The sequence below is a fragment of the Sturnira hondurensis genome, unplaced genomic scaffold (assembly GCF_014824575.4).
Source record: "Sturnira hondurensis isolate 20B ecotype Veracruz unplaced genomic scaffold, ASM1482457v3 Scaffold0000780, whole genome shotgun sequence".
Taxonomy (NCBI): Eukaryota; Metazoa; Chordata; class Mammalia; order Chiroptera; family Phyllostomidae; genus Sturnira; species Sturnira hondurensis.
In genome coordinates this window covers 15169424-15197421 of record NW_028073411.1, presented here as the reverse complement: position 1 = coordinate 15197421, position 27998 = coordinate 15169424, and the positions used below count along the sequence as shown (strand labels likewise).

Sequence of the window (27998 nt, the reverse complement as noted above, 5' to 3'; positions counted from 1 at the left end):
CAGACCATGTGGGAGAGGAGGTCTGCGCATCTCTATTTAATAGTCTTACACACGTGTTATCTAACTGGCGGTTTTGTAAACATACTTTAATGTCAAGATTCAGGTTGAGACAACTTTTTACAGAGATTGAGTGTTGAAACGCCATCACTGGCCTTGCAAGGCGCTGCGCCAGCCCCGCCCCAGCCTCTCCCGCCTGCCGCTTCCATCGCAGGAGCGCGTCTGCTTCACAGAACTAAAACCGGGGCAGCCTGGGCTCACCGGCACTCTCGTTTTCACTTTCCCACCCACTAGTTCTCCAAAAACTAACTTGCCAATAGGGCCGTTGGTGCAAATTGAGTCATAACAGCTGTGAACAGAAGGGCCAGCACTGGTCACCGAGTGGCGGACCGCCTCCAGGGAGGCGTGTTCGGCCACCTGGGGTCCGCTCCCTCCAGGGTCCCCGCACCCCAAAAATGCCCTGACACAGTCAACATGCACTCAAGCAAAACGTGGCCTGACAGCGACCTGATGGCACCTGTCCCTCCCCCTCCACAGCGCTCACCATGTGAGCCCTGGTGGTCCGTGGGGGCACCCCTGGTGAGGGAGGGGAGTGCAGCTCGCTCTAAGCAAAGCTGGGGGCACACCAGGCGTGGGTGGGACGCAGGTCAGCAGACAGCAAGGCGGCTTAAAAAATCAGTTCGGCGAGTGCACCGTTTGTCTGAAACCCAGACGCCTGCACGTCCAGGGTGAATTTATTTTTGGACGTCAAATAGACCCCAGCAGAGTAGCTGAGTTGAGACCCCGGGACGTGGAAAGTGTGTCGGCGCTCTGGCACCGTGGACGCGCACTTGACTTTATGCCCGCAGGGGGTCTGCGGCGGGTTTCATTCGCAAAGCAGCAGGTAGCAAACAGAAGCGGCTGCACCGTAAATGAATAACCTCTAAATTACCGGTAGTTACGCTTAATGAGATGTCCCTCAAAGTCCCTGTTACCTTCCGGCGGCACACAACGAGGACCTCGCCCACCTTGCTAGGCGGACTTCTCGGCCGCCTCCGTCTCCTGCTCCGATAGCTTCTCCTCTGACAGCACAGACATCCAGGGCGACACGGAGCGGGTGATGCTCTGCTTGGCCAGGTTGTAGTGGTTCACGACAGCGTAGAACTTATCCGGGGAGTGGGGGTCTTGCTCCGCATAGTAGGCCGCCAAGCCGTTGGGAATGCACTGCGCGTTCTGAAAGACAGGAGGCCAGCCAGACGCAGGGTCAACGCGGGGCGTGGGACGGTGTGCGCCCACCCTGGTGAAGGCCCACAGGACAGCGGCCTGCAATGAGGCAGGACAGAGTGGTGTGTGGACTCCCGGGACTTGTGTCCCAGGGCACTGGCCTTCCCACCACACGAATGGTCTTACACTAGTGGTCACATGGGTCTAGAAGGCAGCTCAAGTTCTGACGCATCCACCAGAAATAGCACTCAGATGAGGAGGGGAGGGAAGGGAAGACGGGCTTCCTGTGAGCGAGGTTGCTGGTAGGCCTTGGTGGGGGGGAATGCGCATATCTGGCAAAGGAGATTGGCCTGGGGGCAGGGGGGCCAGGGTGTGACTGGGCACAACAGACCATCTGGGGACAGCATATGATGCACAGACGTGCACAGAGGGAGGGAGGGGACTCTGCCACACTCGCACCTCCCCTTCCTCCAACTTCAGCCCAGCGGCTCCCAGCACCCCCAGCTGTGTTCTCCAGGAAGGATCCCCCCACACCCCGATTTAGGTGTGGGTGGAAAATGCCAGTCCCCAGAGGTGCAGCTGCAGAGCAGACTGTGAGGGACGCTGCATCCCCAACACCAGCTGTACACAGGACCCCCTGGAGCAGGGTGCCCAGCAGACCTTGGCCTTGCAGGAAGGCCAGTTGAGTCTGCACCTTCACGTGGGAAGTTTGTCCCAGGCCCAGAGAGAAAGAGCCCCTGTTCCGTGACTGGTGAGCAGTCTGCTCCCAGATCCTGCATGGCCCTAGGCAGCCCTCCCTCCGCCCCAGGCCTCAGCTTCCCACACCGGCCCTCCCCTTCCTGCGGGACCTGCCACACCCGAGTGCCCTCCCCAGGCATTCCTCCCACAGGGACCTTTCCCAAGGACCTTCACCAGCCTTGGTGACAGCTGCTCAAAGGCTCGACCATCCCTCGGGGGCTCTGAAGTCCAGTGGGACAGGAGGTGCGGTAGGGGTGGGAGAGGGTGAGGATGGCGCTTTACCTTGAGGACGAAGCCGTCAGGGCAGAGGCGTTCATACTTGTACACCTTGTAGACAACCAGGAAGACGACACAGGTGAGGAAGGCCAGAGCGACGAAGACCAGCACAGAGACCTGCGGGCAGAGGGGCGTCATCGCAGCCAGGCCCCGTGCACATGTGTGCACACACACACCAGCACACGGAGACACTGTCTCTGGAAGGAGGCACCAAAACAAGGTGTCCGGAGGCCTTGGGGACAAACGTGGCAAGGTCGCTGTTCGCTGGACAACTGTCTGTCCCGTTTCCACCCCCACCATAGCCTCATGTCACCCTGGATTTCATAAACCAGCTATCTTCAGCACTCCAGGTACACACGTGACCAAGCCTCACAGTCACTGGGACACAATTAATGGCTGCCCATCTGACTGTCGCCAGCCACCAAGGTGACGCGGCTGCCACCAGCTCATGGGCTGTTCCAGTGTCTCCTGAGGCCTGACACCAGTCCTGCCCCTGAGCTGGGACCAGGTGGGCCCCCTTCACCTCTGCCCTGGACAGTGTCCTGTGTGCTCGGTCAGTGTCCCCATCACTGAGGGCAGTCCCATGTGCACAAGGACTTGGTGTTCATCACTGCCAGAGGCCGAACACCAACACAGTAGGTGCTGACAGCACACAGTATGTGCTCAGCCAGCATCTGCAGGTAAATGCAGGGCACCTGTGGGAAGAGCACGGAGGTGGAAGGTCCTGCCCCAGCTGGAGGGCAGCGGGGGGACGAAAGGGCACTGGGTCTGGGCCTGGAAGGTGGTCCCTGTCTCTCAGGTCTGTCACCCTCTTTAAGGGCCAGAGACGCTCCAGTCTGTGTGGACAACGTGTACTACACGTGGGCCCCATGCCTGGCACTGGAAGACCGGTGGGATGGAACCCCATGGGCAAGGGGTCATCTGGTTCTGGTGGCAGGGACACAACCCCACGGCCCTGCGTGTGAGGTGAGAAACGGGGCAGGTTGTCCAGAAAGAGGAGGGGCAATGGCCCCCAGGACGTGCGGCACCAGAGGGAGCAGAGGGGCAGGTTCAGGGCTTTCTGATGACCCATGACCACAGGAGCCCTGCTGGCCCAGTGCAGCGGAGGGGGGCGGGGAGGAGGGAGGTCACAGTGCCGCCCCCCACAGGACCCGGGACTCGGTGTGGTGCAGCTGCGGTCAGCACCTGGGCAGGGTGGGCGCTGCAGCTGCCCCGGCTGTCCTTCCTCCTCACCTGGGTTGCGCAGGTGCCGTCAGCACCTGGGAGACGCACGGCCTCCGCCAGGCCTGCCTCCCTGTCCCACCAGAGCCTGCGCCCCACACTTCCTCTGAGCTACCACTCACCCAGCCCTGCCCAGGCCCCAGCCCCTCCAGGCTGCTCCTGGGACTCCGCACAGGCCAGAGCCTTAGGGCCGCCCCACCTGGGGCTCTGTGGGGAGAGCTGAACTTAACACGAGCACCTCCTTCCTAGCCCTTCACGTTCCATTTTGGATGTCAGTAAACAGTATTACAAGAAGAGGCCCGTGGCACACAACAGGTTAAGCCCTGTTGGACTATGAGCTCAACAGAATCCTAGCAAAGTGAATCCAACACACTTTAAAGGGGGCATCCACCACGATCGGGCAGGATTCATTCCAGGGATGCAAGGACGGCTGGACACCCAGCAGTCGATCGAGGTCATACATTAATAAAGTGAAGGGTAAAAATGAAGTGATAACCTCAATGGATGTGGAAGAAAACATCTGATAAAATTCAACATCCGTATTATATGACGAGCCCACAGCCAACGTCAGACTCGGTGGGGAAAGCCGGAGGCTCTCCTCTGAGATCAGGAAGAGACCAGGGTGCCCTCGCTGCCCGCTCTCACTCGGCGTCGAGCAGGGGGCCAGAGCAGCCAGGCGGGAGGGAGAGAGAGAAAGGGCATCCAGATTGGAAAGGAAGGCCACCCAACAACTGTTAGAGTCAGTAATTCAGTGACATTGCAGGAGGCACCTGGGTGAAATAAGTGGGGGTCAAGAGGCACCCCTCCAGCGACAGGTTCCCTGGACATGGGCAGCGCCTCGGCACCCATCACGCCGGGGAACCTCGAGCGGAGCATGTGAATGTCCAGCCAGTCCCGAGGTACTTGGGGTCAGCAGCAAGACACGCCTAGGGGCTTGGAAAGCCCATGAACTCAGAAGAGGGTTCCGTCTGGCACAGAACTGCATGTAATTAAGCACTTCCGTTGTGATGAACGAAATAGATGTGTGCACGCTGCACTTGGGTCTGGGGACGCTCACAGGTGTGCACGTAAGTAAAAAATGGCGGCTTCCTGGGGCCACGCTCCAGCTCACAAAGGCGTTCACCGGAACCTCCGAGTTCAGACAGCGGGGGAGTCCCGTCTAAGTCCCGGGGGTGAGAGGTCCACCGTGGTTACTATAGTAACGGCACTACTGCATACTTGCAAGTTGCTAAGGGAATAGACCTTAAACTTTCTCATTGCAAGGAGTAAACCCGTGTAACTGTGAGGTGATGGTCATTTCCCAAAACACAAGTATTGGATCGTCACATTCCTCACCCGAACCTAATGGCAGTGCTGTATGTCAGTAACACCTCAATAAAAAGAACCTGACGTGCAGTCCAGGAGAGGGGCATCCTTCAACCTGTCCCTTGAACTTGGAAACGTCGCCGGAGCCCGGCTCCAAGTGCCCCAGCTGTTCCCCCAGGTGCTCCGTTGGCCTGTGGGGACCACTGCCGCAGGCCTCTCCTCCTGGGGGCCGGCCTGGGCCTTCCCCACAGGGTTCTGGGGCCTTGTGGCCAAGAAGCCCACAGAGGAGAGTGTGACAGTCCCCAGAATAGGGGAGGACAAAGAAGCTCCCAGAGTCCTCAGGAGGCACAGGGTGAGGCACATCCCCTTTGCCCGCAGATGTCCCCTCACCTGCCCCCTTACCCCTGCCGACCCTGGCCTCCCTGGACCCCTGGGTCTGCTCAGACCTGGGAGATGCCATGGTGGGGACAGAGATGTGTGCATGCAGCTTACCATGTGGCACAGCGTCCCCCGGCCCACGCTTATCATGGTCCGAGGGGAGAGCCACGGGCCTTTCCAGCAAGATCCCCCACGGGGCTCAGAATGGCAGCCCAGCTCTGCCCCCGCCAGCTGAATGTCTGAGGGTGCCTGCATATTCCTTTTCTCAAGTGGAAGCTCATGTATCAAGTCAGTGACGAAGGATGAGGAGCATGTCACCCCAGGTGCTGGGTCTGCTGTGGGTTCAACTGTGTCCCCCCAAAATACAGCAGCCCTAACTCCTGGTACTGGTGACCTTATTTGGAAATAGGATCTTTACAGCTGTGAGCAAACTAAGTTGAGGTCATTAGGGTGGGCCCTTACCTGCAGCTGTGTGTGAAATGCCTCCCTCAGGAAATGGGGAGAAATGGAAATTCCAAGGGATCCTGAACGGCCAAAGCAATCTTGAAAATAGAACCACCTGGCTGGTGTGGCTCAGTGGACTGAGCACAGGCCTGCGAACCAAAGCACCACCGGTTTGGTTCCCAGTCAGGGCTCATGCCTGGGTTTCAGAGCAGGTCCCCAGGATGGGGCGTGCTAGAGGCAACCACACATTGATGTTTCACTTCCTCTCTTCTCCCTCCCTTCCCCATCTCTCTAAAAATAAATAAATAAAATCTTTAAAAAAAACAGAACCAGTTGGAGAACTCACCCTTCCCAATTTCAGAACTTACTACAAAACTACAGTAATCAAAACCACATGGTAATGTTGTAAGAATAGCCACATACAGCAATGGTGTAGAACGGAGTCCAGAAACAAAACCATGCAACTGTGGTCAGATGACTTTCAGTAACAGGTGCCAAGGCCATTTGATAGGGCAAGAATAGTCTCAACAAATGGCGTCAGGACACCTGGGTATCTGCACCCAAAAGGGTGAGACTGGACCCTCAGCTCGCACCACATACTGAAATTAACTCAAAATGGAATAAAGACCTACAGATAAAGGCGAAAGCCATAAAACTGTTAGAAAAAAACATAACAAATCTTCATGATTTAATTGGGCTTGGCAAAAGTGACTTTGATACCAAAAGCATAAGAAGCAAAAAAGCGAATGTCCTTCAGCAAAGTGAAACCATTTGCATGTCAAACACACACAAGAAAATGAAGGACAACCCACTGAATGGGAGAGAGGTTTGTCCCTCATCTGCCACCGGGTGGGGTTCAGTGCCTGGAGCACATGAGGAGCCCGTGGGGCTCGGCCGCACAGCAACAAATGGCCCAGAGGAAAACGGGAAAGGACAGAACGTAGATGATTATCCAGAGACACACACGTAGCCAAGGGCCGCAGGAGTGACACCCACCGTTGCTGGCCCGCGGGGACATGCATCAGCGGCCCAGTGAGCTCGCACTGGCCTGGTGGTAACAGAAGAGATCGGCGAGCACCGTGCGCTGCACAAGGAGGTGGGGCACCAGGCTGCCCACTGGACAGCTGCCGTGGAGAACAGGCTCCTCGGTGTGTTCAGCATGACGTCACCCTGGGAGGGACAGTCCTTCTTCCGGGGACGGACACAAAACTATTGAGCACTGGTGTTCAAATGGAATGCAGCGCTTACAGCAGCCTGAAGTGGGAAAAGCCCACTCAGCCACCCCCTGGGGACACCAGAGGGGGACATCCTAGCCACGGGATGTGGCATGGCGGTGGCAAGGAGTGCAGCACCAACACCACTACCATGTGGACGGGCCCCGGAAACACGGTGCTGAGTGGGAAGCAGCCACCAGTGACCGTGTTGTGTGATTGCATCCCTATGAGAGGTCCAGAGCTGGGACCCCAGAGGCAGAGAGTGGGTTGGCAGTCGCTTAGGGCTGGGGCAGGGGGACAGGGAGACCCCGACGACAGGATGGCTTTCTTCTGGGGGTGATGGGAATGTCCTGGAACTAGATCTCGGTATTGGCAGGACAGCATCGCAGATGCACCAGATGCCGCTGAGCTGGACACTGTCCATGTGTATTTTACCACAATTTTAAAAATGGCTGGAGCCCTGGGTGATGTAGCTCAGTGGATTGAGCACGGGCCTGCGAACCGGAGTATCACGGTTCGATTCCCAGTCAGGGCACATGCCTGGGTTGCAGGCCAGTTCCCAGCAGGGGACACAAGAGAGGCAACCATAAATTAATACTTCTCTCCTCCCCTTCCTCTCTAAAGATAAATAAATAAAATTTAAAAAAAAAAACGGCTGGGAGGCGGGAGGCCGGGTGGCACCAGCCAAGACAGGGGCAGGACCAGAGGCAGGACCAGAGCTTGAGCCCACACCAGAGCAGCCCTGCCCTGGGCAAGAGGGACCTCAGAGGTGTTTTCTGGAAGGAACAGCTGGGCACAGAGGACTAACAGGATGTGGGCCTTGGGGTGAATTCTCAAAGAGCTTGTAAGGAAGGGACCATGGGTCCTAAGTGCTCGGGAGATTTCTGGCTGAGTCCTGCCTGTTGTGTCCACTGTTGCTCCGAAGAGGCCCCGCTGGGCTGCTCAGCCTGCGGGGAAGGCCCGGCCTGGCCCCCCAAACCAGTTCTCTGCACTGGGCGCTAGCCCCCCCCCCACTGCAGACGTGAGGGATGAGCTCGGCATTGGAATGTGCGCGTTCCCGTCTGCTCTTTCCAGCCTGGGGTCTCCTCGGGGGTGACAGCCCCGCTGGGAACCCCCAGCCCCGGGGCTACCCTGAGAGACATGGCCTTGGAATCTCATAAAGGCCCGGAAGGCGGCCTGGCGGGGGCGCTCTGCTCTCCGGGACCTGGTGTCTGCAGCTCGGGAAAGTCACCCCACGGAGCCTGCGCAGCTGCAAGTGTGTGACCCAGAGCCTGGTGGGCTTGGTCTGGGAGGAACGTCTGTCCCACCTACTTCCACCCCTGGCTACAGAGACCTTGAACCTGCTCCTTAACCTCCAACCTCAGGCCCCCTCCAACAGCGGATAGCAGACCAACCCTCGAAACTGAACGGAACAGTCCTCGGGAAGCTGGGGGCCCGCGGGCACCGTGTGGACGGCAGCTGGGCTGTTCTTAAATGTGCATTTCCACTGGGTAATGTGGCAAAAAAAAATCCTGGGAAAGAGGATGCATCCTGTCGTCATCCGGTGTTTACAGCACTAGGCATTCTGGGCAGCCCACCCAAAAGCGAACAGACACCCCACCCCGCAAGGTGACTCGACCCACTGGCACCCAATGCTGGGCTACTCACCAGCTGCATCAGAGGACACGGGCTCCACACCCTCCAAACCGGGCCGAACCCTGCGGGTGCTCAGCAGAGGGTAGGGGTGTCCGGAGGCCCCCTAGGAGCTGCTGTGTGAAGCCCCCACCACTGAATGCCAAGGAGATGCTGTCACTGTCATAAATATTTAACACGTGCGTCTGGAAACACACCCGGAGGTTACCGGAGAGAGCTCAAGGTCACGCAGGATGTGAGAGGAAGATGCAACCCTGCAGGCTCTCGTGTGATGGGTTCATAGGGGACCCCCCTGCCACATCGCTTGCCAAGGGTGGGGACCAGTCACACGAACATGGCCTCTCCTGCTAGGACGCTCTCCCAGCCCCGGGGCTACCCTGAGAGACATGGCCTTGGAATCTCATAAAGGCCCAGAAGGCGGCCTGGCGGGGGGCGCTCTGCTCTCCGGGACCCTGTGCTCCCAGAGGGAAGGCGTGTGGGCTCAGGAGTGTCAGCTGCCCCTCCTGGCAGAAACACAGCAGCCAGGGGTCAGGGGTCGGCAGCGCCCTGCCAGGCCCTCCCGCCACTCCCAGCTGGCCCCCAGCTGGGCCAGGGGGAAGAGCATCAACCCCAATCCGCCGCTCCGCATGGGCGAGCCCGAACACGCAGTTAAAAACTGCGTGTGTTCTCGGCATAAACACACCTCCAGTGAATGGAACTAGGGCTTTTCTGGTTGACAGGAATGTCTCCGGAAGCCTAGGAGCGGGGCGGGCCTGGGGAGGCTCTGGCAGTCTTAGGAAACCGGCCCTTAGTTACCTAGCAACCAGCCTAGCAACCTCGTGGCCAAGAGATTAATCCCTGAGTGATCATCACCCGTAAAGGAACATCCAAAAAGACATCTCGGCTCAAGGATACCAAGGATACCATCCGAGGTGGCACAGAGACGGGGCTCGGAGTGGCGGCGCCTCGCTCCTGCACCACACGATGTAGAACAAAGGGACGTTATTTACTTGCTGCTCCCCCAGCTGGAAGGCCCCACCCAGGTCATTCCTGGGAGTCACAAGAAAGAACTGAGGAGGCAGCTGGGCCCGGGGGCAGACACGTCTGGCTGTGTCCCCAGGAGCCTGCGGAAGGCCGTCTGGCCCGCTGTTCAAAGAGAGGGTCCGCAACCCCGACCCGCCAACACCTCCCATGGGATGCCTTCAGAAATGCCAGAGACAAAATAGCGATGAAAGGCCAAGAGAACATTCCAGAAGAGCAAGCACTAAGCATTTCCAGAGGCACCAGCCCTCCTGAGCCTGCCCCAACCGGGTGCTGGAACGCACCCTCTCCATAAGGGGCCGCTAGGGAGCTAGCTGCAGTGCACACCCGTGTCACAGGCGCTGCCCCCTGCTCTGCCCTGCCCGCCCGCCCGGGGCGGGAGGGGGGGTGGGGTGGGCAGGCAGATCCTCCCCCTCTCCTCTACAGAGGGGATACATGGCAAAGGCCAGTGGCTGTGCCTCTCACAATGCAGGTGGCCCCCCCTAGTCAAAGCGCTAGGCTGCCCATGTTCACAGCCCCCTGCCACCCACCAACTGTGTGCCCCAGGCAGGTCACAGTTAGGGGAAAAGTGACAACCCAAGGCCCAGAGAGAGGGCTGTCAAGAGCTGCCACTGAACCCAAGAAGCGGGGGGCCCAGAAGGCAAGGGGCCCCTTTGTTTCACACGGCCTCCGGGTGAATGCTCAGCAGGGTTGGGGGGGGCCTGGGCTGAGCACAGCCCCTCAGGGCAGGGGCAGGGAGGCTGGGGAACCCCGCTACAAGGGAAGAGAACAGAGGAAGATGACAGTGGACTGCTACCCACTCTGTGGGCTGCTGAGGAGGGTGACTGGTCTGTGTGGTTCAAGGTTGAAGGGCTCCTAGAAGCACAAGCTCCAGCCCAACACGGCCTGCGGTGAGAGCGCCCCAGGCAAACCCACCCTCCTAGAGAAGCCATGTGACCTCAGGGGTCACAGCCAAGGGCAGGCTGCCCCCCACCTCTGGGTCCACTCTCTGCCTCAGTTTCCCCTCGGTGGCACGATGGAGACAATCACTGCATTCTTCACGGGTTTTCAGGAGGACCAAGGGAGATAATACGAGTCACAAGCTGGACCCAAAGGGTGGCATGTGGGAGCACACCAGTGTCAGATGCTGTCACTGCTCCCCCTGCCCGAGAGGGCGGGGGACACTTAGGGGTGAGGCGAATCCTCAGCAGCTTCCTGGGGGAGGTGCTCTCTGAGCTGGCACTGGAAGTGGGTGGGGTGGGCGGTCTATGAAAGGCCACCCCCCACCCCTGGCAGTAGGCAGGGAGTCTTGGGGAGTGCTTCAGCCCCCACCAGTGACCACCTGGGACTCAACAGCTTCATCTGTGAACAGGGCTGGAGACGGCCCCTCGGGGTGGCTGTGAGTCACAAGGGGCCACAGATGCTAAGCACCTGAGCACGCCTGGCCCACAGATGTGGGCGATGGGGAGAAGGGCGCACTGCAAGGCAGCGAGGTCCCAAGACCCAGCCATGCTGTCACCTGAGGCATCCCCAGGGGTAGGAGCAGAGACGAGGCAGGGTTCTGCCACTGCAGCTGGTCCCCTGCGATGGGCACCGGTCCTCTGAGGTTCTCTGAGGCCCAGACCCTGGGCAATAGGAGCCAGGAAACCAACCATCCAGAGGCCCAGCTGTGGCTGCCGAGAGCCCTGGTGGCCAGGTGCGTCATCCATGCCCTAAACAAGGGACCTGGGGACCGGCACCCGGGAAACATGTGGGAGAAACACAAACGAAGGACACCAGAGGTGGAGGACAGAGCCTGGCACCTGGTGGGCACTCAACAGGAAGAAACTGCCATTCAAGTGCCCCCTGCACCCGTGGACACGCCACACCAGGGCTGGGAGAGGCACAGGGCAAAGCAGGGATGGTGGTGGTGTCCCACTGTGGGAATGATGCCACTGTGACCTTCAAATCTAGGTCACTTCTGCCTCAACGGGGGGGGCGATCCCAGGGCAGAGACCGGGCAGGTAGTGAGTGGCAGCAGAGGCTAAGCCAGAGTGAAGGCGGGTGCCGACCTCAGCTCAGTGAGGCCTGGTCCTGGCCCTGACCCTCTCAGCCCAGCAGCCTGGGCCAGCACGCCCTCCTTCCACCACCAGCAGGACCTGCTGTGCAGCCCAGCCTGGGCCCCAGCTCCCCCACCTGCAGAACCCGCTGTAGGAACAGCACTTACCTCTGCGGGGAGGGCTGGGGGAGCTCACACAAGGAAGCACTCCTCCCCCAAAACCCGGGTCGAGGTTGTGGGCTGGGCAGGCCTCTGCCAGGTTCCCTCCTGCCCAGCAGGGCGGCATGGAGCCACGGGGAGGAGGAGGAATTTAGGATCACGCCCTGCTTCCCCAACCACCCCGCAAAGCCCCCTCACCTCTTCAGGCTTTGCTTCCATCTGTCACCCAGTCCCCCGTGCTGTCACGGAGCTGGGGCAGGACCACACACCGGCAGTGCAGACACCTCACCAGGGGCGGGGAGTGTGAGCACCTCCACACTGCACGAAGGAAGTACTCACATGTCCTCAGAGGGCTGGTCAAGGCCGCTCGTCAACACCTGGCGGCCCCCTGACCCCCGACATCACCCCTTTCAGTCTGCACGGGGGCTACCTTCCCACTGCACTCTCGTTTCCAGAAGATCAGTATCCTAACTTGTTCCTCAACCTACACAGCTATTGGCACCCCCAGAGGGCACCCCCACCGGCCTGGTGGGGACCCACCCCATCCAGCGGCTGCACCCTCCCAGAAAACTGACCAGAGTGAGGCTTCCAGCCCTGACATGAGTGTGTCCAGCAGCCCAAGTCCAGCAGCCAGCCTCACGCTCCATGCCGCATCGGGGTGGCACAGAGAGGCTGAACGCAGGACTCTGGGCCCTGGCCATGGAGAGCTGTGACTGCTCTGTGCCTCCACTTCCCCATCTGCAAAATGGGCTGTCCTGCCCACCCCACCCTGGCAGGAGGGCTGTGTAGATGAGCTAGCACCCATGGGGGGAGGGTTCCTGTCCGTGCTGGGCAGGTGAGAAGCAGGACAGTTACCCTTTGGTCACTGTCTGTTTCCCTCCCACAACTGCCAGGCTGATATTTCTGTGTTTCCTGCCTGGTTTTGCATGTGTTTAGGACCTTTGTCTACAAGAAAGTTTAGGGGTGGGCTCCCCCCATTTTTAAAACTAACTAACACATGCTCATTTGGGAAGACGAAAAACGAAAAACTTTTTTTAAGCCACAAGTGGTTTGGCACAGCTGGGATCATGGGATCAGCCCAGATGACTGATGTCCCATCCTGTCCCGGTCCCTCCCCAGGTCACCTCTGCAGCTGGGGACCCTCCTGAGGTCCAGCAGGATCTCCCCCGACCCCCAGGGCAACTCACCTTAAACCTTTCTGACATGCCCTCGGTGATGCTGACAGTGAACTCGGCGATCTTGTGGACACGCCCCTTGCCTTTCTTGCGGTCGGGTTCATACTCAGTCTTAGTTTTCACGACCACCTTGTCCAGGAAACAGAAGCAAAGCTTTGGTCAGTGAGCAGCCAGGTGCCTTCCGACACAGCTGCCCAAATGCATGTGTATGAGAACCCTGGTATTCAAAGTCACCGTTTTGCCAGGAAAGAGCTCCCAAAACAGAACCAGGGCGGCCACCATCATTGGTGGCCTCCTCTGTGCCTGGAGTTTCGGAGAAATTACCCACGAAGGACCCTGACAGCAGCCCCAGGAGGGGACGGTGATAACTGAGGGGCAGAGGAGTTCAGCTCAGGGCCAAGGCCACATAGCTAGTAGGTGGCTGGCTAACGGGCCACATGACGCCCGCTTCCTCCGTCCATTGCCCTGAGCCCTTCCCTGGCCTGGGGGGCACAGGGCGCCTCCAGTTCCAATGGTCCCTGGAAGGAACTGTGGGTTTTAAAAGGGGAGAAGGTCTGAGGACACTGTGCCCTCCAGGATCGTGCAGAAGCAGGCGCCGGCCTTCAAGGAACGAGATCTGGGTCTGTCTGTCGCCCCACCCCTCCCCCGCTCTGCTGTGAGGCGGGCCGTCTCCAGCCAGGAACCCTGCCCCCCGCCCCCCAACATCCAACACAAACCCTTCCCCACACCCAGGCCAGCCTTAGATGAAGCCCCAGCCTGCCCCCCACACACCCCATGGCTGGGGACTGTCTACTTCTGGCCCCACTGGACAAGGAGGCGTCCAGGAGTGGGGTCTGGGGGTCACACATCTCTAATCCCCAAGCCCCCACCCCCAGAGCATGAGCCAGGAAGTGTGTGTTGAACTAGGGAGCCCTGCCCCCGTTCTCCCTCCCCCATGACAACACCCCTTCAATGGGCAGCTCATGGTTTGAGATGGGGCCATTCTCCATGATGGTGGGACCCGGGGCAGGATGAGAGAAACCTCTCAAGTCAGGACGGTCACCCACAGGCAGGCAGCGGGAGGGGTTCCCACCCCGAGCTTTTCCTTCTCGGGAAAACATGGCCTGTGCCCACGTTTCCCGGGACCCTCCTGACCCTCCTGCACTCGCAGGGTCGTGTCCCTGGAAAACGACCCCCAGGAAAGGGTCACATCCCTGTAACCAGCTTTCGCCTTCCCTCTGCCCCGGCCCTCCCACTCGGGGGGCCTGAGTGCCCAGTGCAAGAGTGGCCTGCATCCCACCCCAAGAGGCCCCGGTCTGGGGGCCATGCTCAGGCACCAGCCTGCCATCCACCTAAATTCTGGCTGAGCCTGACTAGCTTGTATGACCTTGAGCCCATACTTGGCCACTTGGGATCTCAACGTCCTTGCCTGGGCAATGGAACAAGCCCAGCTCGATGGGCCCAATGAGGCGAGGGGTCCGCAAAGCCTCAGCCCAGCGGGGGCTGCTCAGCGTCCCTGCAGCCTGGGTTCCGTTGGCCTCTGCTACCAACAGGCCAGGTGACCTCAGGCAAGTCCCTTAAACCCTCTGGGCCTCCACCTCCACCCCGTCACATGGCATAATGATGGTGCTGCCTGGTGTGGTCAGCAGAGCAGGGGAATTCACACCCGTGGAGCCCACAGCCCAGAGCCTGGTGCACAAGGGCACACAGCCTGGACCCCGTGGCCATCCCCGAGACCTCCATCACTGTCGCACCTCTGGAACCTCAGCACCCGCTCAGAACAGGGTCCTCTGACGAACCCTAACTTCCTCTTCAGCCCTCGGACACTGCGTCACGTGGGACAAGTGACATCGCCTCCCTGAAGCCTGTCTGTGAGCAACGCCGCACTGCTGTTCGTCTGAGATGTCTGCCGCTAGCAGGGGAGCGGGAGGCCCTGCCGGAAGCTTCTGTGTTCCGGAAGTCAGGAGCCCTTAGCCCAGTGACCTTGGGCTCATCCTGTAAGTGATTCTGACACTGGGCTTCCTCAACTGTGATCTCAGGAATCTCTGACACCAACCCTCAGTCCCTGCCAGTTGTTGCTCCCTGTGTTTGAACACTCCCAGAGATGGGAGACTCCTTACCTTTGGGAGCTGCCTTGGCTACTCCTGGCAGCCCTGCTGGTGGGCCAGGACCCCCTCCCTGCCTGACCTCCTCCCCGACAAGCCCGTGTGCCAGATAGTCCAGCAGTGGGACAGTCTGAGGGCAAAGGAGGAGGGTCAGGGTGAAGGGAGGGGTGACTGACAGGCACCACTCGGACATGTCACTCTGGGCTCAGGCCACCTGGCTCTGGGGGCCATGTGGGCAGGGATGGGAAGAGCTGCGGGCACGGCACCAGGCGTGCTAACCCAGCAGGTGTGCCCCCTACATGGCCCAGCCCCTCCCAGGCAGCCTCTTCTGGGCCCTCAGTGCCCAGAATAGCTCCAACCACAGCCCAGGTGTGCAGGTGACCAGGGACCCTCCTTGCCCCACCCGGGGACCTGTGCCTGCCTCTCTCCTGCCCCACCCCCATCCAACACTGACAGTGCAGCTGGGGAGCCGCCCACTTGGGGGGGTGTTAGGGAACCTCTCACAGGGCCCACCCACCCTGGCAGTAAAGGAATCACCTAGAAGGGAAGGATTCACAGGAATATCCCACCATCCCCATGGCCAGCCATCACCAATCACCAAGGAGCCCAAGTAAACAACCATGCCTGAGTCAGAACCTCCCCACCAGGGACGAGGTGGCACAACAGTTTCAACTATGCTTCCCTCTGGGAAGGGAATGTGCTTGCTCCTGGCGGTGGCCATGACCGTGGCCGTGGTGGGGGTGGTTTTCACCAAGCAGCAAGGTGGTGAGAAAAGGTACTGTTTATTATTTTAGGTTTGTATTTTATAGTACAATTGTGTGAGCTTTTAAGCATCGTATTTACCATCTTCAGTATTAACTCCTTAAAATATTATCCCTAAATGAGCACAAACGACTTGACTGGATGCTGTATTCAACGAAAGACAGGATCCTTTAAATTGAGAAAAAATAAAACCCTCCGCCGCTTGGGGGTTGTCCCCAGTTACCCCAACAGCGCGAGGGCAGGAGCTCGCGTTTGGAGACTTCACAAAAGGAACAAAGGAGGAGGCGGCTGGGTGTGAGCGCACACAGCCTGCAGCATCTACAGCCGGCCTGAGAGGGGCGGCGCAAAGGGCTGAGCAGAGATTCAGTCCGGGCGGGGGCGGGTGGGGGGGGGGGCGCCGGAGGAGACCCGCCTGCCCCAGCGCAGTGGGGCAAATCAGGCTGGAACCGAACCACCTGGGAAGGCACGAGGGGCAGCGGGTCCTGCGCTCGCCCCAGACCCAGGGCTCCGAGTACCACGGGGCAGGTACGGGGAGGGGCAGCGCTGGGGCACAGCTCGGGGTTGGGGCGCAGGGACATCTCTCCGATAAGATTCCCACGAAAATCGGGAAGGGGCCTTTCCCGCCGCGCGCGTTCCGTTGTCTGCCCGAAGCTGTCATTCGAGATCCCGGGATCAACCGGATGCAGGAAGCTGCGCGGGTCGCTGTCCTGGGGGAGGGCTGTCCCCCAGCACATCCGAGCCCGTCCCACTTCGCGTCCCCAGCGCACGCGGCAGGTTTCTTTTGTTACAGCCGCCGCCCGAGATTTGGGGATGCGCACCCGGCAGAGCAGGGTTCGGGGCCTCTCACCTTATCCGGGGGCGGGAACTGCAGCTGATTGACATCGAGGGGCGTCATCAGGGGGATGGTGTCGAAGCCATCCTCCAGCAGCACCTGCTTGGTGCCCTTCTCCGCGAAATTGCTCCCCAACTTCACCATGGTTCCGGGAGACCCGAGGCTGCCGCCTGCGTGGGGAGAGCGAGGCAGTAGTCACCGCGAGCAGAACGCGCTCGCTGTACCCAACTCGCCAGCCGCCTAGTCCCTGGGGAGGTGTAGAGCGGCCGCGGCGGTCAAGGCCCAGGGTGGGGGCTGCTGTGTCCGCACGGGCTCTGGTCCCACTGGACGAGAGCGCGAAGGCGACTCGTGGGCGGGCGAGGGGGCGCTGCCCCTGCCCGGAGGGTCGACACGCGTCCCTGGTCGTAGCACCACTGCGCCCGAGATCCCGGTCCCTCCCGCCTACGGAGACTAGCGGCCCCGGAGCCTGCTCTCGGCTGCCAGGGCCCGGCCCCGACCCCGCGGCCGCCCGCACCTACCGCGCCCGGCTCCGGCAGGTCTGGGCTCCTACGCGCTCCGAGCCTCCGCGTCCCCGCTCTGCTCACAGCAATGGCGAAGGCGGTGCCGCGCGGCTGGGTCGGGAGCCAGCGATTGGGCTCGGCGGCAGCCCCCTCCCCCCTTCCCCCTCCCCCTCCCCTCCCGCCTTCCTTTCTGCCGCTCCCGGGGGCTAATTGTGCGCCGGTGAGTGTGCGCGTGTGGCCGCGGCGCCCCCGCCTTGACGCAGCGCGCGCTCCGTGCACAAAGGAGCTTGGGGCGGGCGAGAAAGGGGCGCTCCCCGGGGACCCCTCGCCGCAAACTGGGGGGAGGGGGCAAGGAGCGGGACGGGAGCGCGCCCCGGAGTAGGGATCGCGGCGGCAGAAGGCACCCCGGGGCTGGAGGCTGGAGATGCGAGAAGCGGAAAGACGGCTGCGCAACACCGGGGCGGCGGCCGGGGCGCAGGGCCAGTCATAGTGGAAAATGAGAATGTCCTAGGGATGGAGTGACCCCTGAAACTGCGTGTGTGCGGGGACTGGGACTTCTTCTGCAGCCGCCCTGACATGGGGGTCTTGAAAGATGGAGAAGGGCTTGGGTGGCAGGGGGTTTACGGGAGCAGTGGGCGTGGCAGGGACAAAGCGTTCCCTCAGGGCGCAGCTGGGTTGGGGAGGGGAAAACAAAAGGAGGGCGCGTCCTAGTACAAAGCGGGCACCGATGGAAGAAGAGGTGGGCGATGTTAGGCGGCGAGGGATGCGCTCTCCAGGGCTGAGGACAATGCCCGGGGTAGGGGCGGGCACGCCCTGGGGTAGTGCGAGGAGGGTGTTCACTGCAAAGAGCGCCTCAGAGGGAGAGGGCAAGGTTTCTCCGGTCTGGTCGGAGGAGGGAGAAGGGTCCCCTTTCCGCAACGGCAGCCTCCAGCGCCCCAGGCCCCAGGCGTCTCTTGAGGCACCCCGCCCTTCAGGCCGCCATCTCACGGCCTGAAATGGAGGAAGGGGTTCTGGCCCCCCTTGCTGGTCCCCTCCCCACCCTCAGCGGGGCGCTGTCGCAGCTGCCCAGAGTAAGGCCCCATTTTGCAGACGTCCAACCAGTCCCAGCTGCAGGACCCGGACCCGCAGATACAAAGCTGCAGGGCTGTGGGAGCCGGACGAGGAGCTGCGGGGGGGAGGCAGCGGCTGCGGAAACGCTGCCTCCCCTGGGACAGAGTGGGTGTCCGTGTCCCCCAGTCTAGGTTCACAGCCTAGCCCGGGTTCCCCCTTTGCCTGGCTGACGGCCCCAGGCCCAGCCTTTTCCACCAGCCAACTGAGAGCCACGAGAGAAACCCCACACACAGTAAACCCAGACGCTGGCTGGTCAGCTAGCCTGAGCGCCGCCCCTTTTACGGGTGAAGTAACTGGATTCCTCCCCAGTCACCGCAGGTTCCCAGCAGGGACCCAGTAGGCCCTACACAGAAAGGCAGCTTGGCTGGGCCCAGGCTCTGGGCAGACAACCCTTGGCCAGCCCAGGGAGGGCAGGGGTCCTGGCAGCTGACCTCTGCCACGGGCCGGGCCTGGCCTCAGCATCCTTTCCGCAAAGGCCCCTGGAGACACAGGACTGGTACATTGACCAGGCCTCTCTGTGCCATTCAGGTTTCTCCCCTGGAGAACCCGGAGCAGGTGAGGAGAGCAGTAGGAGCTACGAAGGCCGCCCTGGGGCTGTTTCCTGGCTCACGAAAGGTCAGGGATCAGGAGAAACCCTGTGGGCTCCAGGGAGGGAGCTGTTTCGTCCCCGCCTCACTGCCAGCAGTTTAAAGGCCACCACCGGTGCACAGGAAGCACACACACACTCACACACACTGCTCAGAGTCCCACACGGGCTGCTGCAGGGCAGGCTGTCCTGGACCCTGTGAGCCACAGAGATGACAGGGACTCGTGGTTGTGCCAGAGACAGCCACAGGTGGTCACTGTGCCATCCTGGGTCTTGACTGGTGCTGGTCATTGGGGCTTCCCAGCTACATCCTGCACAAGGTGTGGGTGTCCGGAGTATATCAGGCCCTGTGACAGCCACACACAGGCCACGCAAAGGCACGGTGCATGCCCAGCCACAGGGAGCTTACGGCGGGTGGGGGTGGGGGTGGGGGAATGGACCAGCCTTGAGGGAAGCAGTGAGCCCTTGGCGGTGGGGGGGGGGGGGGGTNCCAGCCTTGAGGGAAGCAGTGAGCCCTTGGCGGTGGGGGGGGGGGGTCACCCTCATGGCCTGGGGCTGGGGGTAAAGGACGAAGTTCACGAGGGAGGCCTGAGGGGCAGCAGATTGGAGCCGGGGTGCAGGGAAGGCATGCCATCCAGGTAGGGGACAGAATGGGCGAGGCAGTGCCACACTCTTGGTGGCTGACAGCAGCCGATGTGACTGTGGAGCCCAGACATCCCAGAGCAAGAGGTCCACAGGCCACCCTCCGCATGAAGACGGCCTCCTCCCAACCCTGGTGGCCCTGGCTGACCCTGGCTTCTGGTCGAGTCACTCTGGTCTCCACCTCTCTGGCCACACTGCCCCCTTCTCCTTGTCTCTTACCTCCCCACTCAGGCCATCCAGAATCCTTCACTTAACCATGCCTTGTGCCATAAGGTGTGGTGACAGGTCCCTGGGATCAGGGATGGACATGCTGGGGGTAGGGGCACCACCGAGCTCGTCTTGGGCGCCAAGCCTGCCAGGTCACAGTGATTTGGGGAACTCGGGGGATTGCAGACGGTTCTGAGAATGTCAGAGTCTTGGCAAGATATTAGGCTGAAGGGGCCATGGTCGCAGAAACAGGGACAGTGGCTGCTGCGATGGCTGTGGGGCACACGGTAAAGTCAACAGGACTCGGCCACCCCTGGCCCCCAGTTTTGCCTGAGCACCCACATTCTGTAACCCCGGGTGCCTTGCAGGATCTTTCACAGGTGTTTGGTTTTTCTAAGTGACTCCTAGGAACGCTTCTAGGGTTAGCCGTCCCAGGGCCAGACCTACTGCTGGGGCGGTTGCAGTGACCCCGCCGAGCCAGGCAGCCACCCGTGGCTCCCAACACTTAAGACCCTGCCATTTCCAATGACAAAATAAATAGTTCTGAGGGCCTTGGGGAGAAGGGGATGAGAGGGCTTCTGTTCGGGGTGGTGAACGTGTTCCAGAGTTACCCCAGCCTGTCACCGACTTCCCCTGTCCCACCAATTGAAGCCCCGGCTGCTACGGCAGGAGGCTGTGACACAGTCTGATTTCTAATCCTGTCTCTCCCTCTTCCTAGCTGTGTGACCGCAGACTAGCTGCTTAACTCCTCTGTGCCTCAGTCTCCCCACGGAGAAAATGGAGATGAAGCCCATACCCTCATCAGGGTGGCGTTCTGAGACTTGGTCGAGCTACTGTTACCTTAAAAACCAGAAGGGGTGCCTGCTTTGGCTGAGATTACGGCCCTGACCTCTCCTTCGGTGCCACTGCGCTTTCTTTTCTTGGCAGGTTGTGCTGGAGCCGGCGTGAGGTGGTGGCCATCACGGGTAGGGTTAGTGCTCAGAGCGGGTAGGGTTAGTGCTCAGAGCGACTGAGGAGACTGTGTCCCCAGGTCCGGATGAGTCTTTTGGGGCTCAGGAAGTAAATGCAGAGGCCCGGGTGCCAGAGAGGCAGGCCCCAGGCTCGCCCAGCAGCCTTCCCCGTGACCAGCCCGCGCCAGGCACGCAGGGCCAGCCTGGCCGTCCACACAGGGAGGCTGAGGCAGCCCAGAAGCTTCTGCCCCCCTTTCCACAGCCTGTTTGGGGGGTGCTTCACCCACCTGTTTTTTTTTATTGAGATAGAATTCACAGACCACCATTTCCCCACTTAAAACGCACACTTTTTTCGCATTTTCCGTTTGTTCACAAGACTGTGCCACCGTCAGCACTAACTCCGGAACACGTTCGTCACCCCCGAACAGAAGCCCTCGCATCCCCCTCTCCCCAAGGCCCTTGGAACTATTTATTTTTTCATTGCCAAGATAGTACTTAAAAAATTGTTCAGCTTTACTGAGAAGAGTTGGCATGCAGCTTTGCCAAAGTTCAGGTTTACAGTGAGAAGCTTTGACGTACATGAGCTTTGTGAAATGATGGCCCCAGTGAGGCTGGTTAATAGAGCCACCTGTGGCCTGTGTGCCGAGGCGTTTCAGATCCTCCTCCTCCACTGTCCATGGCTTTGTCTCCTCTGCACACACCCTCCCATGCAGTGGGGTTCAGCTTCCCCGCCCCATTCCTCTGTTCTCAGAGTCCATCAGTACCCTTGACACCAACTAGAGAGAGACACAGTGCCTCTGGGCCTCTGTACACTTGAGAAGAATCAGCCCCACTCCCTCCCGTCTCCTGTTGAACCCCGTACTCCAGCCACAGCGGCCTCCCATCCCCAAAATGCCCACATCCAGACCGTGGCCCAGCCCTTTGCCTGCAGTGCGCCCACCTGTTCCCTGCGCCCATTTGGCAAACTCATACACATCCTTCAAAGCCCAGATCCAATGCCACCTCCTCCTTGAAGCCTTAAGTGGCCTCCTTTATGCTCTATCCCCGAGTTTGGGTGGTTGCACCTTTTTCAAGGTCATGATGGAATCCTGGCAGAACTTGGCCTCTCGTTTCTATGTCCTCTGTGCCTAGAGCAGCCTGCATCAAATGAACAGGCATCCACTCATGTGACATTCACAGTGGGCTCAGACATTTAGGTGTCAGCTTACAAAGCCAAGTTCAAGTGTGTAGTAAGAAAAGTCATGGTCTAACTCAAGCTGAAGGCAGGGTTGCCCACACGGTCACTGTGAGGTTGCCCTTCCTAGGGCAAACCCTGCTACAAAACAGTCATTTCTGGAAAACTCTGAACCTCATTTATAAATAACATGTATGTCCCTAATCATCAGAGAAATGCAAATTAAAGCCACAATGAGCCATCACACCTAGCAGAATGGCCCTCATCAATACATCAACAAACAGTGGAGAAAGGGGGTGCACTGTGGGTGGGAACGCAGACTAGTGCAGCCACTGTGGGAAGTAGTGTGAAGGTTCCTTAAAAAATTAAAAGTGGATCTGCCTTATGACCCAGTGATCCCATTTCTGAGAATATATCCGAAGGAACCCAGAACAGTAATTTGAAAGAACATAAGCACTCCTGTGTTCATTGCATTATTTACAATCGCCAAGATATGCAAGCCGCCCAAGTGTCCATCAGTAGGTGAGTGGATAAAACGACAATGGGACATGTACACAATGGAACACTACTCAGCTGTCGGGAAGAAAATGTTACCCTTTGCGACAGCATGGGTGGACCTAGGGAACGTGTTAAGTGAAATAAGCCAGTCAGAGAAAGACAAATACCATATGATCTCACTCCTATGTGGAATCTAATGAGCACACTGAACTAACAAGCAAAACAGAGACTCATAGACGGAGAGCAGATGACAGTGTGGGGGGGGGGGCAGGGTTTGGGGGTGGAAGGATTGAGGAAAAAGGACCGGTGGACATGGACAACAGGGTGGTGGTTGCTGGGGGAAGGGAGATATAAAGGAATTAAATAGTAATCGGGAAAAATACAGTAAAGATTAAATCAGCCCTGGCTGCTATGGCTCAGTGGATTGAGCGCCGCCCTGTGAACCAAAGGGTTGCCAGTTCGATTCCCAGTCAGGGCCCATGCCTGGGTTTCAGGCCAGGTCCCCAGTAGGGGGTGTGCAAGAGGTGTGCACACACTGATGTTTTTCTCCATCTCTTTCTCCTTCCCTTTCCCTCTCTAAAAAGAAATAAATAAAATCTTTAAGAAAAAGATTAAATAGAAAAGAAAAACACACAGACAACATCATAAATGCAGTCCCTGGTGCTTTATTTACTTGTCTATCCCTCAGGACTCGGCACAGATTCGGTTCTCAGTAAGTGGCCGAGAAATGGACCATACGTTTCTTTGTGCCCACAGATGCTGCACGAACAGTATTGGGGGCCCAGACCATTTGGTGACCTGTCATGTATTTAAACAGAACACTGTGTGTGCGTTTGGGGTTTGAGGCCTCTTGGAGGGTGTTTGTTGGTTGTTGCCTACACAGTCTTCAGGAACCTCTCAGCAGTCCCTCATTGTCCCCAATACTTCTAAGATCAGTCTTGCTTGGCTGCGAGGCCCCGCCCCCGGCGGGGGAGGAGTCTGCGAACAAGGAACAGAAGGGCTCATGCTCCAGGGGCCCCGGTCCCCTTGCCTCGGTTTCCTCCTCTGCACATAGCTGGGAGTGATGACAACAGCGTTCTTTTTTGCAGCTCCCAGGTTGGGGCTATAAGAAAAGATGATTCTAGGGTGCTCCCGCTGGAGCCCCACTTTGAGATGTGAGGTCAGAGCACATTGCGTGCAGCGGGTGGGACGGGCATGCAGGGGCCTCTATGTCTGCCTAGAGGAAAGCAGCTGAAAGGGCATCTGTGTGTGTGTGTGTGTGTGTGTGTGTAAGCCGCACACCCCCGAGGACAGGCTAGTCAGGGTCTTTTGGGTGGTAGCTTCCCTTTGGGGGGGAGGGGGGTCAAATTCAGGAGAGAAAGCTCCAGTCTTGCCTGGGGAGGAAATACAAATGGAGTGAAAATTTATATGAGGGTCCAGGGTTTCCTGGAAGTTGATAATCTTGTTCCACATTCCTGCTTCACAGTCGGGAAAACTGAGACCGGCGAAGGGTGGGGTGCCTGTCATCAGTCACTCAGCAGCGAAACAGGACCTGGCCCTCGGGCGTTCTGGCTGTCCCTTTCCCGCCAGCAAGTGCTATGGCCGGGGCGCACATACCAAGCCTGACTACCTAGGACCATCGCTGGCCTCGGGGCGCCCACGGAGCTGTGCTGGGCCCCGCCCTTGCCCTCCAGGCCACGCCCTCCGCCTCGCCCCGCCCCCAGGCCCGAGGTGGGCCTGTGTAGTAGACCAGGGCTTACCTCTGGCCAGAGGACAGCTGCCCAGCAGGCCCTCTCAGGCTGTGCCTGCCCTCTCCCCGCCCTCCTGCTGCTGACCCGGAGTGGCCTCTGCGGCCCTGCCGCACGACCCAGCTGCTGGACCGCCTCTTCTGGGCCCCACCCCCGGCCACACCTTTGCAGGCAGTCCCGTGGACGTGAAGCCTCCTCACTGCTCCCGTGTCCCCTGCGCTCTGGGACCTCTGGGCGTCCTCAATCAAAGAGGGAGAAGAGCAGAGACGTTGAGAACTAGTCACGGCTGCTCTGAGCCCAGCCCTGCCCCCACACTTGCTTGCTCACAGCGTCTGACTAACCCCGGACAACCCAGCTGGGCCTCGGATGGCTGCCCCTTCCGGGCTCCAGGTTGGCTGCTGACCTCCAAGTGAGGGAAGGGCCATACCCTAAACTAGACTGTTACCCCCCGTACACCCCGGTGCTGAGCTCAGGTAGGCCCTTCTCTTCAGCTAGTGAATCACAACGGTGCTGTGGCCTTGGGCAAAGCACACGCCCTCCTGGGCCTCAGTCTCCCCTTCCATCAAATGAGGGGTCGGGCTGCAGTAACTTAATTCCCCTCCAGCTGGAAGCCCCTCCTCTGATTTGGTTCACTACCACCAGGCAAGTGCGGCCCGGGGTGAATCAGACCCGAAGGACCAAGGGCACGTGGGGGTCAAGCAAGGAATTGGCCAGACCTGGGGAGGACCGCCCAGCCCCCTTTGTGTAATTCGTTCAGCTCCCCCCCCCCCTTCGCTCACAGCTTTCTGACATTGCCCCGTGCAGGTTAAACACCAGGTTTCCAGCGAGTAGCAATAACTTAAATTATTTAGCTGGTAAATGATTACAAAATCACTTTGCCAAAGTAAAGAACCATGGAAAGGCCAAATTCTAATAACAGTAATACCGCTGTACGCTTGAATTAATTATTGAATTTTTTAAAAGCCCACAGACAGAGGAGTGCAATTCACTGCGCGCTTGGCAGAGCCAGGGTCCCTGGGAGAGGGGCAACGGTTCACAGCATCCTTGGGGCTGCGGGAGACAGCTCCGAGCAAGGGCGGGCCGCACTGCTGGCGGCACAGCAGTGACCTGACCGGGCTGCGTGTCTGTGATGTTTCCATCCCCGCAGCTGGGGCTGGAGCTCTGGGAGACGCAGCGGAGTGACACTAGCACGTGGCTGATCCACAGGCTCTGAGCGGACTCGGGCTTTGGCAGACTGATGCTTGTTCGAACACCCACCACGGCTCACCCTTTCTCTGTTCGCATTCCCCTTGTTCCTCCGGTCCAGCTGGGGAATGGGGTGGGTTTCTCGTGAGCAGATTTGTTACAGATTGAAGTTTTTATCCCTCGAGGTCTCGTTTTCCTGATTTTGGAGCAGAGTCACTCTAAAATGCAGGGCACGTCGCCCTCCCCGCTTTTCGAAACTGCGGTCATTGAAAAGAATCATCAGCTTTAAACCCAGAGCAGGACCAGGAGCAAAGGGCTGGGGACCCTTACACGCCCTCACACACCCTCACACGCGAGCATCCCCAGAATCCCAGGCTTGGAGAGCACTCGCTGGGCTGGGTTGGTAGCTCTGTGACCTCCACCCTCTCCAGGGTTGCTGCGGGAACTACCCTTGGGGACCACCCTCACCATGTGCCCCACCAGCTCTTTCCAATATGCTGTGAGCAGAGAATCCAAATTGCCATGCTTGTTAGAATAACATGAAGAAGAGGGAGGACCAGGAGGAAGAAGGAGGAGGAGGAGAAGGAGAGGAAAGGAGGCTGTAGTGGGTTGATTAGAGGCCCCTAAAAATTCATGTCCACCTGGAACCTCAGAATGTAGCTTTGGAAATAGAGTCTTTGAAGATATAATTGGTGCAGGATCTTGTGATGAAATCACTCTGGATTTAAGATGAGCCCTAAACCCAATGGCTGGTGTCCTCGTGACCTGCAGAGAGGACACAGGGAGACAGAGAAGGTGGCCAGATATTTCTTTATCTTTAGAGGGCAAGAGAAGGAGAGAGGGAGAGAAATATCAATGTGTGGTTGCCTCTCATGTGTCCCCTGCTGGGAACTGGCCTGCAACCCAGGCATGTGCCCTGACTGGGAATCAAACTGCGATCGTGTGCTTCATAGGCCCGCGCTCAATCCACTGAGCTACACCAGCCAGGGCTATTTTTTAAAAAACATATAAAAAATGAGTTATCTACCAACAAAGACATTCCAGCATGGGGGTGATGGCTGACCAGCCCTCCCCTGCCTTAGAGGGGTTTGTGTGTCACTCACCTGGGCCACTAACCTGCTTGGCCCCTGTAGGCACCCGAGCGTGGGACCCTAATCTCATCCCATACCTCATTTTACAGGTGGGGACACTGAGGGACAAAGCAGGGAATGAGCACGTCCCGGGCCACAAAGGGTGTCAGCCTGCGTGCCCGGCCACTCCAGCAGTTCAGAAGCCTTTGCAGGCACGTGAGGCAAATGGTAGAAGCTCACGGGGCTGGGGGTGGAGGCACCGGGGACAGCTTCCACACCAAGGACCTGGGCCCTGAAGCTAGGAGCCTGGGGGGCACCACGGGCCACACAGGAGGAGGAGAGAGTGGAAGGCCGGTGGTGGAGGAGGAGAGGAGGGAGAGACTCAAGGATGGGCAGGATGGTTGAACCAACATCAGCAAGGCGAGGATGGGCGGGGGGGGACTGGGATTTGTGGCATGGCTCATGAACTTGAGACGGTGCAGGTGCCCCGGGAAACCGTGAACCGCCGTCACCCTCCGGCCCAACAATTCTGCTCCTGTGTGTGCAGCCGGGAGGATCAAAGCACGTTCCCACAGACATGGGTGTGTGAGTGAGGAGGAAGCATTGGTCATAAAAGCCGAAAAGGGAAAACCACCCAAATGTCCATCACCTGATGGGTGTGCCATGCGGACGCCGTTCCAACCACGCCAGAGCGGTATGCGGAGTGCAAGAGCAGGCCACGGAAGACCCCCTGCTGTGTGGCTCCATTTCCAGGAAACCCCTGGAACCGGCCAATCCCCACGACAGGAAGTGGACCAGTGGCCCCAGGTGTGGGGGGTGAGGGGTTGGGTGAGCGGCGACTGCCAACAACTGTGGGTTTCTTTGCAGGGATGAAAATGTTCTAGAACTGGAAAGCGGTGAGAGCTGCACGGCCCTGTGACTGTGATAGAAACCAGGGAGCCGTGGGCTTCACAATGGTGAGCACTGTGGTGTGTGGGTTACTCGTCCATCTCAACAAACAGGGGAAGTGGTCGGGGGGCAAGGTGGTTGGCTCATTGGCAGCTGGGTGGCAGCTGGGGGAGGTGGGGACAGAGTGGTTCTGAGGCAGGATAATGTTCATTGCTGACACCTTCATGGGACTTTCACGACAGGCTCTGTGTGGAGACTGTGCATGTATGGACTTATCCGAATGCTGTGCTGGCCATGGGTGTGTGAGGCCAATGTGACTGCCGTAGCCCCATGCAGATGGGGGGCCTGGGGCTTCTCCCGGAGTGGCCAGGCTGGGACTCAAACCCAGGGAGTCACTGGCCCCACCACCACGTTAGCCAGCTTGTGTGACTTGGCTGTGCGTATCTGTGAGCACGTGGGTGTGCATATATGTGGGTATATGCGCTTGTGTGTGTGTACATGCCCAGGTGGGTTGCACACCCACAAGAGGAGTCCGAGGGCCTGCTGGGTAGCCCCCACTCTCCTGGTTGCGCGGGTGGTCTCCCCAAGGTGTCAGCCGGGTGGGCTGCAGCTGGGCGAGAGACTCGGCTCCAGAGGAAGTCAGCCTGCACCTAAAGGCTACAGGGGTGGACAGAGGCCGGGGGTTTGGGACCAGAAGAAGCCTCCCCAGGTTGGCCCCTCCTGATGAACTTCAAGACCAGCCCGAGGCACAGTTCCTCTGGGAAATCGCACCCTCCCAGGCGGAGACTCCTCCCCCCTTTCCCAATGCCCCCTGTGTCCTTCAGGTCACTCACGGTGGTAAAGGACCACAGGCCACAGGCTTAAAATGGCAGAGACCGGTTCTGCATTCCTGGAGGCTGGAGCCTGAGACCCGGGCGTGGGCAGGCTGGTCCCTCCTGGGGCCTCTCCCTGGCGCTGTGACAGCCCTCTCCTCCTGTGTCCTCACATGGTCGTCCCTCTGTGTG

At 59.3% G+C, this 27998-nt stretch overlaps 1 protein-coding gene across 2 annotated transcripts; it reads right to left on the bottom strand.

Annotated features, from left to right (window-relative positions):
* Nucleotides 1–15: 15 nt before the first annotated feature.
* On the bottom strand, nt 16–27942 carry NSG1 (neuronal vesicle trafficking associated 1). Of its 2 annotated transcripts, none has more exons than XM_037046001.1 (5): nt 27828–27942; nt 16473–16627; nt 12792–12908; nt 2221–2331; nt 16–1209 (listed from the first exon to the last, which is right to left on the bottom strand). In XM_037046001.1, exons 2-5 carry the CDS (start codon nt 16599–16601, stop codon nt 1009–1011), a joined length of 558 nt encoding a protein of 185 aa, XP_036901896.1. In that variant the 5' UTR covers nt 16602–16627; nt 27828–27942; the 3' UTR covers nt 16–1008. The 2 variants fall into 2 exon arrangements, with proteins under 2 accessions (XP_036901896.1, XP_036901891.1); XM_037045996.1 differs by lacking the exon at nt 27828–27942 and adding an exon at nt 16976–17079.
* Nucleotides 27943–27998: the final 56 nt, after the last annotated feature.

Coding starts and splice junctions, on each gene's coding strand:
- NSG1 (XM_037046001.1), bottom strand. CDS start 16,601: ATGGTGAAGTTGGGGAGCAATTTCGCGGAGAAGGGCACCAAGCAGGTG. Junction 12,909..16,472: donor AGTTCCCGCCCCCGGATAAG/GTGAGAGGCCCC, acceptor TTCCTGGACAAG/GTGGTCGTGAAAACTAAGAC. Junction 1,210..2,220: donor CTGACGGCTTCGTCCTCAAG/GTAAAGCGCCAT, acceptor CCTGTCTTTCAG/AACGCGCAGTGCATTCCCAA.